The sequence below is a fragment of the Pinus tabuliformis genome, chromosome 5_2, assembly GCF_031772625.1.
Source record: "Pinus tabuliformis cultivar Carrire ecotype Pingquan chromosome 5_2, CPIR1, whole genome shotgun sequence".
Lineage (NCBI taxonomy): Eukaryota > Viridiplantae > Streptophyta > Pinopsida > Pinales > Pinaceae > Pinus > Pinus tabuliformis.
In genome coordinates, this window is record NC_142306.1 from 584,191,009 (window position 1) to 584,208,516 (window position 17,508).

The 17,508-nt window shown below is 35.4% G+C and overlaps 1 protein-coding gene across 1 annotated transcript in view; it reads left to right on the forward strand.

Annotated features, from left to right (window-relative positions):
- LOC149160342 (uncharacterized) overlaps positions 1-15,267 on the forward strand; it is a 45,458-nt gene extending 30,191 nt beyond the window's left edge. Inside the window, exons 4-5 of the mRNA XM_089434588.1 lie at positions 13,119-13,331; positions 13,641-15,267. Coding sequence (XP_089290714.1) covers positions 13,119-13,331; positions 13,641-14,589 — 1,162 coding nt within the window. The 3' untranslated portion in view covers positions 14,590-15,267. The remainder of the gene's footprint in view (positions 1-13,118; positions 13,332-13,640) is intronic.
- The last annotated feature ends 2,241 nt before the right edge of the window (positions 15,268-17,508 follow it).

Genomic DNA, 17,508 nt, shown 5'->3' on the forward strand with positions numbered 1-17,508 from the left:
TTCATTAATGTTAGGCTATTTTGTGGCAGGTGCTAGCATTCATGTACTAGTTGTGCCTGCACCAACATTCCTGCACCAATTGTGCCTGCACCAACATGCATGCACCAATTTGGGGCTTTCATACATTGACACATTTCTAGGAAAATATGAAAGAGGTTTTTGTTCAAAATGTTGTTTTAACACTTCCACATAAGTAAAGATACACCCAAGTTGTATGGATTTATGCTTAGGAAATAATTAATGCTTCAGCCCCAAATTTGCAATAGTTTCCAGATTGCCAACTTCTACCTCGATTACTGTGCAGGTGAAGGCGAATAGAGAAATTATGGAAAATGGGTTTTTTTCCCAGTATAGCAAGTTGACTAAGCGTCAAACATATTTCTAAAATTCGTAATCATCTAAAAGTTACATAAGGGTCTTTGAGGATGTTTTATAAAAAGAGACTACTTTTCAAAATGTTAGGATCTCAGATTTTAAATAGTCAGAATGGGGCACAATTTTCAAGGAAATGGAATTGAACCAAAAAATTATGAGAAATGGTATTGTTGTAAACATACCAACTAGGTTTCTTCCAAACAACTTTCCCAAATTTGTAATGGTTAAGGAGATATGTAGAGTTATTTGGAGGTAGTCTGTTAAAAATATTCGTTTTTCTAGAATTCAAGAAAAATTCCTTCTATAAATTACAATGGTTGTTAACAGCGTATTCTTCCTTTTGGAAAATACTTTATCACTTGGAATCAGTTGTTGCAAACCATAGATCATCGAATCTCTTCAGAATTTTAAACTCATATGGGTTGATCCGAATAATGGGAGGCAACGTATTCATAAATGGGAAGACTGTGTATTAGTGCAAGATGATAGATTGTAGATTGTGAATCACATTATTTGTAATGTAGAGGAATTAGATATTTGCTATGCAGGAGGGGAGGAGTTTCACACCAGTGGTATGATTCCTAGAGGGGACCACTAGAGCTAGCAAAACATTGTTTTATGATTTTGTAACAGGACTTGGAAATTAATTTATCTAGCATCCAATTCTGCGTTTTTGTTCTTTCTGAATCTTCTTGCATTGTGATTTAATTTCTGAAAGGGCAATGAGCTGGGTGGTTGGGTCCACAAGCCAGTCTGTTTCCCCAAACCTCTTAAATTCCTTTGCTGCATTTTTCTTTGCATAGTGCTTAGAAGTATTTGATTTCAATTTACACAATCTTTTGTTTTTGAGATTGATTTCATTTCTGGAAGATCGGTACAAGCACACTACTTGTACTAGTGCATTTTTGATGCTGCAATTTCATTTTATAACTCTTATTTCAGTCATTTAATTTTCACTTTCATTCCACAAGCTTTATTTTACTGCTATGGTTATTTAAGTTTAATATCAAAGCTTTTGGATGTATTTTCATAAAGGTTTAACTAAAGTAAACGGTGAATGTTTTAACTGTGTCTCTTATCTATTATTACAAAGATTTACCGTGATCTCATTGCTGCATAACAAAGTTTATTTCGAGGACGCAATGGTGAAATAATTGCTGAGCAAGAATTCTAGTTAACTTAACTTAACATGTATTCATGATTGCCTTTGAATGAGATTGATTCCTGTACTTTTGCAGAAAAACATTTATTCTTGCACTTTTATAAGCAAATGCCAGGATCAGCATAAGGAAATATTGTGAATCTTGTTGACAAAACACTCACAGAATTCTTCATTATAATTAAATGTTGCATATATTATACAGAATATTTTGAGGAAGTATTTAATAACATGAGGGTAATCAACACAAATTATATATTTATTTCATTGGTTCTTATTGCATATTTTCCTTATAACTAAAGTACTGAATTGCCTTTAAGAGAAGCAATGTATTATTATCTCGATTCTTTTTAAAGCATTCGATCATTTCCTTAGATTAGTTGGAATGAAGTTGCAATCTGATTTCTAGCTTAATTTCATGCTTGCAACATAGCATCAATTTTTAAGAGGTTTTGCATTCTTTATTTCTTGAATCACATTCTTTTGAATGGGGCCTACATTCCTTTGTCTTCTGGACAACTAAGGAAGACTTACTACAGGAGCCAACTCACCCCAGAAGAGGAGGTAGAAGTAGATTCCTGGAGTGTTTTTACTTTTCTTTGAAGAGTCTTGTTCCTTTTTCCTGAATGATGCTTCTTTTGAATTTCTTGTGAAAGCTTGATTTTTATTTGACAGATCCTTGAGGTCATATTCTGGCATATATTGTGCTACACCTTTAAGTCTTACAACCCCAGATTTAAAAATTAAATGTTGGTCTAAATCTTGCATTTATAGCGCCTGACACTTGTGTCTGTCACTATCTCCCTCAAAAAATTACGTAGTTTTTCCAGCCAGTTACCTAGTCATCCGACCTGCTGCTCACCTAGAAAATTATGGAGTTTTCATGAGTAGTCTCTGAGCTTCCCAACATCTCGCTCAGTTTAGAAACTGTGATGGGATGTTCAATAGGCTAGCCCCCAACATTTACGCATTTTTTTCCAATGCAATCCAGAAGGCCGCTACCAGCTCCTTGTAAAAATTGCGCATTTTTTCCAAGAAAGCCTCCTATAGCTCGATGCCAGCTCCCTAGAGGAATTGTGCAGTTTTTGCTGCCAAGCCCCTCTGTTGCTTGCACTGCTTCCTTAAAAAAATTGCGCAGATCTTCCCTCCAGCCAAGTCAAATCCTGTAGACAGATGCTGCTAATATGCATTATCCATCTCTGTATCTGAGTGAGTTCTGTACAATTTTCACCAGCAGCTCCTAGAGCCCGCATCCTAGTTTGAAATCTGTCTTGCCCAGTTTCATAGCCTTATCCTCTCTTTTAGTCATCTACATCCAAAAGTGAATGACAATTCATCATGGTAGACTAGGCGATTTATGGATTTGATGTCATTTCGTCATGAGTGATTGCAGATACAGGTACATGGATGAGACATGATGCGACAACGAATGAGATGAATAAGGAGAGCACATGCGAGGAGATTCATATGCGAACAGACGAACAAACAACGCATGCGAGAAGATTTTTTCATGAAAAAATGATGAATGCGAGAAGATTTTTTCATGAAAAAATGATGAATGCGAGGAGATTTTTTCGTGAGCAAATGATGCATGCGAGGATATTTTTTTGCGAACGGACGAACATATGAAGCATGCCATAGTACAAGCAAAGGAGGAACATGCATGTGAAAACATCAACCAAACACCAAGACCATCGAAGAATTCGCACACCTTGCCATACAGAGATGAAGCTATGATACACCAAGAGCACATCCATCACTCAGCAGCACTGCAAATCGACATGGACACCACCATCAACATGAACATACCAGCACTGTCATGTTGAGTTGTGTCATGATTCATGTTGGCCACATCACTTATGTGGGCCATACTATTGTAAATCAATGTAATGTAACATGGAAGTTCAAGAGACCCACATGTAATCTGAAAAGTCATGTAAAGTTGAAAGGTCATAAAAGTCAAACAATTATGAGGGAAGTCGAACAGTCACAAGGGCCAGTTTTATGCTTGGCTATAAATACCCCTCATTTGTACATGAAAAGGATTTTTCACCTTCGCTCCTCCCACATAGCCTTGAGAGTTTATAATCTTTTATTTGAGGTGCGAGCAGTGGCTCCAACGCCCCGCCTATGGGGTTATTGATGTATGGTGTATCGATGTATCTTGGAACTTTCGCTTAACTCAGAACCCTGATAACAGGCTAGCACGTTTTCACACATGTATTGTAATTGTTTGTAAGACTAATCTTGGAACACTTGTAATGCTTGTTTCTTTAACTTATATTAAAATAGTTGATTTCTTTCAGTTGTTCTGATACATAAGTTTATGAAACTGTGTTGTATAATTTGTTGACACTATCCTTCCCATGCGGGCTGCCTCATCAGACATCAAGTAAAACCTTTCCCATAAACTTATTATAATGACTGTCGCACTCGCGCAAACTACTATGTTGAGTGTTGTACGTGTTATTCCTTCTTGTGTGTGCAATTTCTACATTTGTGTGGACTACTCTGGTGGAAGATGCACATGTCCTGTCGTGTTGTGTGTCTCTAATAGAGTTGGGACTCTTCCCATTTGAATTGAGACTCACTTCCACCCTCTCCCTCTACGGTGAAAGAACCTTGACACAAGTAACGCTGGCACTCACTAGGCACACAAACCTTGTTGTTTGAAGGGAAAGAAGACCATCCTCACATGCTAATAGGAAAGAACTAAGGTATATCTTTAAGATAATGGTAACCAAGCCATCATACCAGATGGGAACCCTACACCAAAGAGTGTGAGGTCTAGTTGTGACTTCATGTCGGGGAGATCCCCTGAATGTTGGTGGGTTCGGCACCATGAACAGGTTATTAATAGGTTCATCAACCATGGCTAGGGTTTTATGAATTTCTTCTTAAATCGATCTGGATCCCCTACAACTTAGCAAAAATACCCAGAGACACCTCCTTTGATACCAATATGATTTGTAAATTGTGGTGGATATTACATTAGATAGTTCATCACAACAAATGTACTAAAACATATTTGAAAATTTGAAATATACACTATGAGGATTATTTTTTCCTTATAGTTATGGATTCCTTAATTAATATGTTATTATTATGTATGCAATAGATAAAATATGGAAAATATATAATAAAAAAATAAAACTCACATACCATAATGAACATAACATATGATCTGGGAAATCCTTACATGAGAAAAACCAGTTGGAAGATGAGGCTAGTCCACTCTCCCTTTCTCTTAATGGAAATGTATGCAACTACAAAGGGTACATACCTGAGGCCCATGGGATACTATAACACATAACCCTCTATTTTCCCTCTCTCTTTCCACTCTTCACTACTTTTTTCATGTATGGAACAAAGCAAAATTGAACCTTATTTCCTCCTAGTGCCCAATTATATAACATATCGAAAGCTTACTAGTGGTTAACTTTGAATCCTTAAAATCTTAAATAGAGTTACAATATTGAATATTCTAGATTCTTCTTCATCAAGATCTTGTCGTTAGCTCATTTTCCATGAATAATGAGGGCTAACATAGCATCCTCTCAAATCATGATGGTCAAAATAGGAAGGTCAGCTTTCTGGTGGCATAGCTTTTGTATACGAACCTTGTTTGAGGCGATTCTTATGCCATTGGAAAGGTATCTACGTGTAGAATATAATTATGTTTTCTCACCTAAGTGGAAATTTTTTTACCCCAAAAAAATGCCATTTAATGCCTCAAACTTATTTTGAAAGGTTTCATGCCCCAATTCACCAAGTTGGGACCCACTGGTAAAAATCGTCCTACGAGATTATTCCTCCAATTTTTCCACTTTGAAAGCCTGAATATGGATGAAAATTAATATAATGATCTAATCTAGATCACATGTAGTGTGCACAGGGATCTATAGTCCCCACTTCTTGAGTATAGGTTTGCGGATGGGATAACAATGCATGACCTAATATGTCTGCTAATGTCCTATTAGATATTTGAAACATACCCATTATTTAATTTGATTTAGTTTTTCTTTCCCCATCCTTGTTTCTCATATTTCATAGTAATTCCAAAATGTGCTTGATGCTATAAAATAAGAGAAAGTAGCATGTAAAAACTCCTTCTCAATAGACCTAAAAAATGTGTCTCATCCTTTGTATACATATTCCACCTATAAACCAATGTAAGGTGGATATAGTATCATGGTTTAACCTCATACATGTTCAAAATACATGTCAAATCCCTTAAGTATGCAATATTACTTTCGCAATAATGCATATTTCTTTGAAATTTCCAAACTCAAGAAATGTAAGCTAGGTGTGAGAAAAATACATGCCACACTAAACAAAATCATGCCCTATCTTAAAAATAGAATGAGCATGATTTATTTTCTTTGGACGACCTTTTCCCATGCTCAAAACCCTATTGTTGGTTGACCTTTATTATTGTGGCATTTTCTCCTCAAATATAAGTGTAATATAAAAAGAAATATACTCACTATAGCATTGTTATAAACATGCTTTTTCCTTTTCCTAGTAATAAATCATCCATGTAACTTTTGGACTACAAATTTGATAGACTATTCCTCTATTTTCATGTTTCTTATATGTTTTGAACTTAGTTGTAGAAAATGTAGGTCACAATGCATGTTATTTTTTCCTATCAATGGTGGGTGGATGATTTCACAACACTTGAATATGTCAAAACCAAGTTAAAAAACACACTAAGTATGCCAGAGATGCAATATTCCAATTTGATTGGAGGCATGTCAAGTGGGATAGGTGGAACTCTAGGCAAGATGCATAAAAAATGGAAAATGTAATGAAAAATGGTTGGGGTCATCCAACTTACGTTTAAAATAAACAAGTTTTTTCACAAAATCTTATTTTGTTGAAAATATATTTGGTCCAAAAAGCTTAGAATCTATGGGAATCCAAGGTTATTCCCACATGTTCATCATTCCATTAATAAAAACTTCTAATAGTTAGTTGTAATTCTTTCAACAAGAAAAAATATCCTTTATTTGGTTAAAAAGAATTGCCAAACACCTTCACCCTTTTGCATGTTTCAAATAGTCACTCATCTTCGTGTATCCACCAAGGAATCTACATAAATTGATGTTGTAGGTGCCATGTTCTGAGTTCCATCTCAACATGTGCGACATTGTAGGTGCCATGTCAACATATGTCATATGATGGGTGCCACATCAACATGTGTTGATGTGGTACCTACAATGTGCCATGTGCAACATGGCATTGAGGCATAATGTTGATTAACATTTGGAATGTTGATGACTTGACACTATTATATTGATGTTAAACCTACATCTGATGAAAACCTATTTTAAAAGTAAATCAATGTTGAAAATGGCAACAAGAAATGCTAAAAATAGAAGTGCTAAAAATAGCACTGCTATAAATAACATTGCTAGAAATAGCATTTCGTGATGGATTCCAGTTTTAGTTAGTCCCTGAACTAAAATAGAGAAGTAAAATTCGAATTTGATCTTAGTAGTTGTTTGTAAAATATTTAATTAATTCATCTTGAGTTAATTAGTTGTAGAAAATCAAACATGAAGTCTATGTGGGGACATGCAACAGTTTCTCCATTGATTGAGGAATTTATCCATCAGTTAAAGAGACAAGGATGACTTGTAATCTTGAGTTGTAATTAGTTGGCTCGGTTAACTGAGTCAAGTCCAGTTATATTAATTCAAATAGTTTGTTGAATTAATTGTGAGTTCAGTTAGTTAATGCTTGCATGCATGTAACTGTTGCACTTCAGATAACTAAATATTCTATCATAAATAACTCATGCATGTGAGTTCAGTCAGAGACCCAGTTGAGATCAGAGGAAGGGACAGTGTACTATTAGTTGGAAGGTTTTTCCTATATAGGAAACTCATCCATGCAAAAGGAATTATCTCCTTTAGGTTTCTGCAATTATTTCTGAGCCAGGTGAGCAGTGTCAGGTGGGAATTCACATAAGTGGAAGCACTGGACCCCAGGAAAAACTGCGCAAGGAAATAGGAGGCTTGGAGGGCAGAGGAGAAGGTTGTGAGAGCCTTTGACTATCTATGAGCATCAATATTTGATTACAGAGAGAGCAGGATAGCTTGAGAGCTGATTCTTTTTGTATTTTGAACAAGATTTCCACTTGTATGATAATACAGAGATTGGGTTTTAGGTTGAGGCTTTCCCTGGGTTATTTCTTCTGTGTTATCTCATTCTCAGTTATATGTGTTCTCACTGATCTTGCTAAATTTGATTAAGCTTCTACAAAGTTTATTGTAGAAGTAGATCTTGTATTTTGCTTTAGTCTATTGCAGAATCTGTTGATCTACAGTGGGAATTTCTACATGGTATCAAAGCAAAGGTGATCAAAGAGAAGAACAGTATACAAGAAGGGAGAAGTTCGAAGTTTGAGGTTCCTGAATATAGAAATTGAGTTCTTATCACATCTAAATTTCACTAATGGCGTTCAATTGTTTAAGACTCGACTATGCCCTTGATGGTAGCTCGAATTATATAGCCTGGATGGATCGGATGGAAGCAGTATTAGAGGATAACGATCTAAAGGACTTCATTGATCAAGAAGTCCCCAAGTTGACTGATGCTACAGAATTGGCGAAATGCAAGAAATGTGTGGCTAGAGCAAGGAGAATCCTTCTGGATGGAGTTCGAGACAACATAGTCTCGAGACTCCATGGGAAGGAGAAACCATTTTCAATGTGGAAAGCATTGAAAGATATATATCAGAACAACAACGATCAGAGGAAGCTGGTGCTGAAAGACAAGCTTCGGAAAATCAAGTGTTAAAAGGGCGAGACGATCTCTACATATCTGAGCAAGCTCACCACCTGCAGGGATGAGCTTGGAAGTGTAGGGATCATGACAGATGATGATGACATGGTGAGTCTTACACTCCTTGGCCTTCCTAAGAGCTGGCATAGCTACCATGACTCGGTTAATGGAAGAGAAATATTGCCAGATTGGGAACGGCTTTGGTTGGATCTGATGCAGGAAGAGATAAGAAGAAGCACCAGAGATGGTTCTTCATCCAAGGAGGATGAAGAAAACTATGCCTTAGCGAGTAAGGAAAAGAAAGGGAAGGAGAAGGACTCTCATTCCAAATCGAGTTCTTCCTATGGTGGGAAGAAGTTTGACAAATCAAAAGTGTGATGCTTTCGTTGTCATGAGGTGGGCCATTTTGCTACAAATTGTCCACTGAAGAAATCCAAGATGGGATCCAGGGAAGGATCTGAAGGTGAGGCATTGGCCTCACAGTTTGAGTTGGATTTCACCCTCTTCGCATGCATGGTTTCATCCATGGTGGGATATGGTTGGTTTCTTGACAATGGAGCTTCATTCCACATGACCGACGACAAGAGTTTGTTCAGTACCTTGGAGGAGAAGGATCTCCAGATACTCATAGAGATGGGTAATGATGAAAAGTATAGTGTCTCAGGTGTACGCATGGTTGTTTTTCAGAGGGAGCATGGAGCTCGCATTACCTTGACAGATGTCAAGTATGTACTAGGACTAAAGAAAAACTTGGTGTCGATCGCAATGGTGAAGCCACAATTGGTGAAGCAGCTTCAGGAGGTTGTGGAGCAGCCACAACTTGAGAAGTCTAGAGGAGACCAAGTGGAGGCATCCACTCATGTAGAGACCTCTAGTAGGGGCAAATTTCGGGCCAAGTGGGCAGAGAGATCACATGCATCCATACCTCCAAATCCGAGGTGGCACAATGTGGAGTGACAGTTCCAAGAAGGCTAGAATAGGGGCAGGAGCATTGAGGTACCCAACCACTTTGATTAGACCTTTCTATGGGAGCCCCAACAAGGAGTAGCAGGATTGGTGGAGTGGTTAGAGACGGATGCAGATGGAGCGGCAGAGAGAGCTATAGTGCAGGAGTCCCAAGACTGTGTAGAGCTATGAAGCTGCAACAATGCGAGAGGCATAGGAGTGTTGCACCAGTTCAGGATGGCACAGAGAGGTGTGCAACAATGCAAGATGCATGGAGTGTTGTAGCAGCTCAGAGGTTAGAGAGGGAACACTTGTCAGTGGCAGAGGGAGCTTCAGCATCAAAGGATGTTTTTAGCCCAATAGGGAGGTCAGTTGGGAGACTTTTTTGTTTGTAGAGTTGTTGGAGCAACAATACTTGGGAGAAGTGTTGCATGCAGAACATTCCAAAGGTTCAAGATCGGGTTCAAGTTGAATGTCTTTCTTATTGAGAGGGAGTGTTGAAAATGGTAGCAAGAAATGCTAAAAATAGAAGTGCTAAAAATAGCACTGCTATAAATAGCAGTTCAGGTACCAGTGTTGGATATAGCAACAAGGAATGAAAACTGGAAGTGCTATATATAGCATTTCGATATGGATTCCAGTTTTAGTTAGTCCCTGAACTAAAATAGAGAAGTAAAATTCGAATTTGAACATAGCAGCTGTTTGTAAATAATTAATTAATTCATCTTAAATTAATTAGTTGTAGAAAATCAAACATGAAGTCTATGTGGGGACATGCAACAGTTTCTCCATTGATTGAGGAATTTATCCATCAGTTAAAGAGATAAGGATGAGTTGTAATATTCGGTTGTAATTAGTTGGCTCAGTTAACTAAGTCAAGTCCAGTTAGATTAATTCAAACAGTTTGTTGAATTAATTGTGAGTTCAATTAGTTAATGCTTGCATGCATGTAACTGCTGCACTTCAGATAACTGAATATTCTCTCATAAATAACTCATGCATGTCAGTTCAATCAGAGACCCAGTTGAGATCAGAAGAAGGGACAATGTACTATCAGTTGGAGGATTTTTCCTATATAGGAAACTCATCCACACAAAAGGAATTATCTCCTTCAGGTTTGTGCAGTTATTTCTGAGCCAAGTGTACAGTGTGAGGTGGGAATTCATACAAGTGGAAGCACTAGACCCCAGGAAAAACTGCACAAGGAAATAGGATGCTTGGAGGACAGAGGAGAAGGTTGTGAGAGCCTTTGACTATCTATGAGCAGCATTGTTTGATTGCAGAGAGAGAAGGATAGCTTGAGAGCTGATTCTTTTTATAACTTGAACAAGATTTCCACTTGTATGATAATACAGATATTGGAGTTTTAGGGTGAGGCTTTCCCCGAGTTATTTCTTCTGTGTTATGTGTGATTGATTTCTCATTCTCAGTTATATGTGTTCTCATTAGTATTGCTCAATTCAATCAATCTTCCACAAAGTTTGTTGTAGAAGTAGATCTTGTATTTTTCTTTAGTCTATTGCATAATTTGTTGATCTATAGTGGGAATTTCTACAATCAATATTTATAATGTCCCTTTACCATGAGAAAATGACTTGAAAAGTAGCGGCGTCTCAATATTTGCACATTAAAGAAGGGGATGAGGATTGAGCGAATCAACATAATATTCTATTTAATACAAGAATGACATCCTAAGAGATGAATAAATAGGAAGGACCATAAGTAGCGTAAGTAATCTCGTGCTTTGAGTAAATAGAGAAGAGATAAGCTTTATCATATAGAAGATAGTGCTTTTGATCTACCATGTACTATTTTTCCTATGAATTAGGGGTGCTAACTGCAATGTGCATACGATAGCCAACGGGACATTCATAATTTATGTAGACTCATTGACTCATGTTATTCAAGCAAGATTTGAGAAGAATAACTTTCATGTGAATTTAAGGTAATCTATCAACAAGTGTGATGAATGAGATAACATATAAACAAATATAATTAAATGTTTTATTTGGTATATTTGAACTATTTATAATGAAAAAGTGTGTATTTTGAATATGATATAATTGGAAGTGTGTATTTTGAATATGATATAATTAGAGGTGCTTTTTCTTCTAGGAAAACTACGTGGAGTATGGTCTTTATCGAACATAGTTTTTATTATTGACTTTACAGATATTAAATAAGCATGGAAAATTTTAGGGTTTAAATTTTGCCAATAAATTAATTTTCCTTTTTTTAAAAATAAAATTTTCATTTATTTTTGTTAAATAATTTCATAAACTTTATAAAATAAAAATATTCTATTTTAAAAAACCATTTTTTTTTTTATAATTATATAGAATATTTAAAATTTAATTATTTTTACAAAATATTATTAATAAAAACCATTAAAACAAATGTATACTTAAAATTAAAAATAAATAAATATAAATCCATAAGTAAAAAAATCATAATCCGAACAAGTTATTACAACCTGCAAATTTCAATAATAATAATATAGAATTACTTGTACATGTTATTTATACATTTAAAAATTTAATTGGTCAAACCTACAAATATAGTGACATTAAAATTTAAACACATACAAAAGCCGACACCATTTCTATTGTTGCGTGCGTTGATCACATATTTTGTTTCAAAAGTGAGCCAACAACCAGGACAATTTTGTTTCTAACATATACGAGGTAAGTGGGCCAACCGCCAGGATCAGTTTTGTTTCTAACACAGATACAGAGTCAATATAGTAATATGAATTCTTGGATATAAACAGATGTAGACATTCCACAATGTGCGTAGCCAAAATAAACAGGGATTGGTTTGAGATTGTACTATTGGAATTCCTGCAAAGTGTTTATTTGACTCATATTTACCATCGCTAAACTCAGATTCGGAGCTCAGCGCTGGAAGGCAAAGCACCTCGAATTATATCATATTGTTCCCAAAATCCTGGAATAAGTTTTTACATATAAAGGATCACAACTATCTCATTAAACTGTATTCCGCCGATCAGAAGCATTTTAATTTTTTCATAGTTAGTTTACCATAGTGGGTCAGTTTACCAACGAAACAAAGATACTAAAATTATGAGAAGCTTGTTAGAAATTGGTCATCTCATAAAATACTTTAATTCCTCCAAAAATATTTAAACCTAAAACTTAAAATCCAACACTATACAACTAATAAATCATTACATATCCGTAACCTAAATATATACGCTTTTCATAAACATTACAATACTAAATATATATGTTCAAGGAGTATATATATATATATATATATATATATATATATATATATATATATATATATATAGATATTGCACTGCTCAATATATATTGTTTATATATCAATAACAGCGTACATGTTTCCCCTTGGTTCAAGTCACTGATAAACACACTATTTTGTCACCGTATATGTTCGAAACTAAACACGCTATCGTGTCACCGTATCAGTTCGAAGGAGTTTCGAAGAGGTTGTGACCCAGCAAAATTATGATTATGAAATTTTTTTACCAAACAAGCGTGCTTCTGTCTTGGTTTGGAAGGTTATGCGATTTTTTTCCGATTGTCAGGGTTGACCTATTTTGAATTTTGATTCACAGTTGTTGCGGCTACTCTCCAGAGTCCAAACCACCTCCTCACCTACCTCTGCATTGAAAAGAGTGAACACCAAAGTTCGTTGGTTTACTAATGATTGGTGTGCAGAAAAGCTAATCTCAAGCATAGCTATAGAGCCATATTTATAGGGTTAATCCTTTCTGAAAATGATTAAAGGTATTTCCACCGTACCTAAGGGCAAACTAACACTGAAAAGTGGCAAACCAATCTTTTTTATGATTGTACTTCAGCTTTAAGCAACTTTCTCAGGTCAAAAAAATTGATTCGGTGAATGCTCAGATATCTGAACTCTACGCACCATACAAACTGCCAACATGGCTATCTGCTAAGCAACGTGGCGTTACATCCAAAGCCGAAAAACCGTTCTGCCAGAACCCCACAAATTTGCATGGAAATGCAAAGGTGGATGGCAGTCCAAACCTCGCTTATAACGAAGGGCCCACGTGATGATGATGAGTTCCGTAGACTGGTCGTATCGATAAATGATACAAGCTTGAACAATTCATCGATGCAATCGCTCAGAGCATGCTCACTTAGCCTTCAAGCACTCAGGTTCTCATAAGTGTGGGCGTTATAGTAAAGTCATATCAGAGTTTTTCAAGGTTCCATTCCAATGGAGAATCATTGTATTAGTATCTGCAAATACCATCTAGAAAGCCCAGAAGGTTCTTATTCAGATGATAATCAGGCTGATGATCATGAGTATCCTCCTTATGCAGACGATGCCCAATATTTTGACATTGATATTTCAGTGCCCTTTCCCCAGCTGACACAACCTCAACCTCAAGCTCAAAAGAGAATCAAAGCGAAGATGAATTTGCATTCAATTTCTTTAATCATAGTGCAAATTCCGCAAATCCAAATCACTGCATCTCTCCTGCAGATAACTTGTTTTACCAAGGCCAGCTGCTTCCCCTGCAACTAATTCCCACACCTCTTCGGTATGATATTGATGTTAAGAATATTCATGCCTGCCTGCGCTCTTCTAGTAACGTTCCTGCAAGAGTCAAGACTCACTTCCCCAGGTTGCTCAAAACTGCTACCAAGTTGAAGATATATTTGTTTGGATTTAGAAAGTTGCCTAAACATGGCATGGAATTGCAGTCTCCTTCTGCTGAATATACAAGTACTGGTACTGGTACGGGCTCTCCCGTGCCGAAGCAGAATAGATTCCTTACAGTGAAATTCAAGCTGGAGGAAGTACCGCTGGTGTCTCTTTTCACTAGAGGTAATTTTATGAATGCCAAGAGAGATGACAACAATCATGGGTTTCAAAAGAAACCAGAAAGTTTTGAGGATGGAGATGGTCAGATTTGTCAAAATATGTATAGAGACAAGAAGCAACCAAAGGAGATTGTTGGGAAGCATGTGAAGAAGGTCAAGCCTCCTTATGTTCAGATTTCACAGAGGTCTAATGATAAAATTAGGTCCAGAGATGTTGGAGAAGCAGGGTTTAAAAATGGAGTCAAAAATGACAGATGTCAGGTTTCAGGGAGGAGAGACAAGCAGATGTCATTCAAAGATTTTTCTGGTACCTTGAAGATGGTTTATAAGTATTTGGGTAAGGGGAAACAACCGCCTTCTCTTATGCAGCAGCTTCCTAACTACTACCATAGTGAAAGCACATTGACGGAGGTACATAGTGTTATCCAAGAAGCCATCGCCCACTGCAAGCAGTCCAATTACAGCCATTTATGGTAAGTAGGTTGGTAGCAACCCTACTGCCTCTATACTACCATTCCTCTTCTGCAATGGTGCTTGCTAAGGCTGATAAGGACTCCTATTTTTGTTATGCCTGCTGAACTTAATGGGGGTTCCGCTTATGCTTTCAGTGTTCACAGTGACCTTTTAGATCCTGATAGGCATCACTACCTATCACTCTTATTCTTTGTGCAACGGTCTCTGCATAGCCTCGCATTGTTCCTTTGTCACTTTCTCATCACAATTGATTTTGGTTTTCATTTTGAGCTGGCTATCTCCAAGTCTCGGCCTTAAATGCATATCTTTAGAGCTAAAATGTTTAGAATTCCAAGTTCCATCTGATTAAACACCCAAGTTCTCACTCTTATTCCCCATCCTCATAATTCAGAGCTCAAATATGTAAATTCCAAATTCCAACTTATGGATGTCTTATCAGACATCCATGTTCTCAGTCTCATTCCCCATCCTCATTGACATTATTCTCATTCCTAATCCTCATCGACATTTTTCTTATTATTTTCAATTCCGAAACCAATGAAAGAGAACCCATAATCTTGAGACAATTTTTATCTCCCAAACAAATGTGGAAGTGTGCCTAAATCTATACCAATGTTGAGGTCAAATAGGCCTGGAGTATGTTTGAGCACTCAAAATCGAAATCAAAACATATAAAATCTTACCACTAATGTTGAACAGCCATTGAAGATGCATAAGCTGACCTAGATTTAGCCTTTACTCCATGACTGCTGCCCTGATGCAGACTAGACATTATCTTCTCTAACAGATAATCAGAATTCTTTCCAAATCCAGAATTAGTTGTATGATGTCTCAAATGTGAACTTAAAGTACATTACATTAGCATTGGACTAAAAACTTCTAATTTTTCTTATTACATATATTCATAACTGTCAAATTTCAAATGTTCCGCTGAGACGTACAAGAGGGACAAAAGGGTTATTGCTCCAAGTTCATCATTGAACTCCCGCAATTGTGTTTCCGAAGATGCCACAGAAAGCTGTTGTCTATCTTCAAAGGAAATTAAATAATTAGAAGAATGATACACTACTATACATAATTTTCCTGTTTTATGAAGATGTGATAGAGAAAAAATGATGCATAATATGTGGGCAAGATATACAGAGTATGAAGTTTTTCTATATGTTGGAAATGTTATGATGTACATGTTTATATGGACAGATGGACTGGTTTATATATATCAATATAGTTTTTTTCTTGCCGGTAAAAAGAATTGTAAATGCTAGTTGTTTGACAGATCCATTCTTAGATGTTGTGTCCAAGATTTATCACTAATAGTATATATCTTGATCTTTATGTCTCCAATAGATCTTTCGATGTAATTGAAGGAAATGTTCCCAGTTTGATGGTATTCACCCTATCCTGAGGAACTGAAGGTGAAGGTGAAGCTTTGATTGTGATATTTTACGCTGTAAATTATTTGGCCACAGTTTTTTCTTCCATTCACATGAAGCATACCTCCAATTCCAGTCACACGAGCTGACATTGTAGTATAATCCCCTATTCTCAACTGGGTATGTGATACATTTGTGATATTTTACGCTGTAAATTATTTTGCCACAGTTTTTTCTTCCATTCACATGAAGCATACCTCCAATTCCAGTCACACGAGCTGACATTGTAGTATCCTCCCCTATTCTCAACTGGGTATGTGATACATTTATGCAACATTTGAACTGCAAGTGTCTTTTGTCGTTGGGATGACTTACCTCTAAATGTTGAATTTAAATTTGGTTGTTTAAATTGCGGTTGTTTAAATTGCTTGTGATCCTTTTTATGCTTTGTTTACTGATATGAATTTGATGTGTTTTTGATGTGTTGAGGTTATTGGAATTGGTTACTTTAATATTTTGCTAATTAATATTTTTGATTTGATGTTTTAAATTGAAAGAATTTAATATATTTGGAATGGGTCCTTCAATTATTTTGTTAATTATTTTTTTTAATCTAATGGTTTAAATCGGAAAATGTCACGATATCTAATAGTGACCACTCTATCTATAAATAAAATTGAAAATTTTAACTTGCTTACACATTTAAATTAAATATATAAAGCAGGTTAAAAAATAATTTTTACGACATCACGATTTAAAATTTATTGTATTTTTTTAACACCACTAGAGAAAAATGAAGACACTTATATAAGTTATTGAATAATCATATTAAAAATAATAAATACAATTAAAACGTCCGCGTGCTCTTAACTGTATTAGTTACAATCTAAATAGGGTCATTACCAAGTGAGTTACAATTAGCACCATCATTAAATTGTGTGGTTTACAATTAGCACCATGCACATGACCATTGGTGGTTGAAGTTAACTTTTGAGACCATAATTGTTTTAGGTTTTAATTTCATTATAAATATGATATAAATTCGTTTTAATGTCATATAATAAGACATTGTATACGGTTAATTCTAAATGTGAGTAAAATAATGTATAATAATATAAACGGTGGTAAATGATAATGGTTTATAATTTGGTCAAAGCGTATTACATGACACTTTTTTAATTTTATTATTCCTAGGTTTTTAATGTTTTAATATGGAGATGTGTAGGTTTTATAAAAAAAATATTGTTTTAATTTCATTATTTCTTAGGTTTTTAATGTTTTAATCTGTAGATGTGTAGGTTTTATAAAAAAAATAGGGTTTTTTATTATAAGGTTCTTAATATAATAGAATATGTTTTATTATTATGGAATTTATATTTAGTTTTGTTATTAAGTTAGGTTTTTTAATTATTATTATAGTTTTTTTAATAATTATTAATTTTTAATTAAAGTAGTAATATAAAAATAATATTAAGTTTTATTAGATTTATAATAATATTGATATTTTTGTTACTAAAATTAAGTTAATTTATAATTTTATTTATTTATT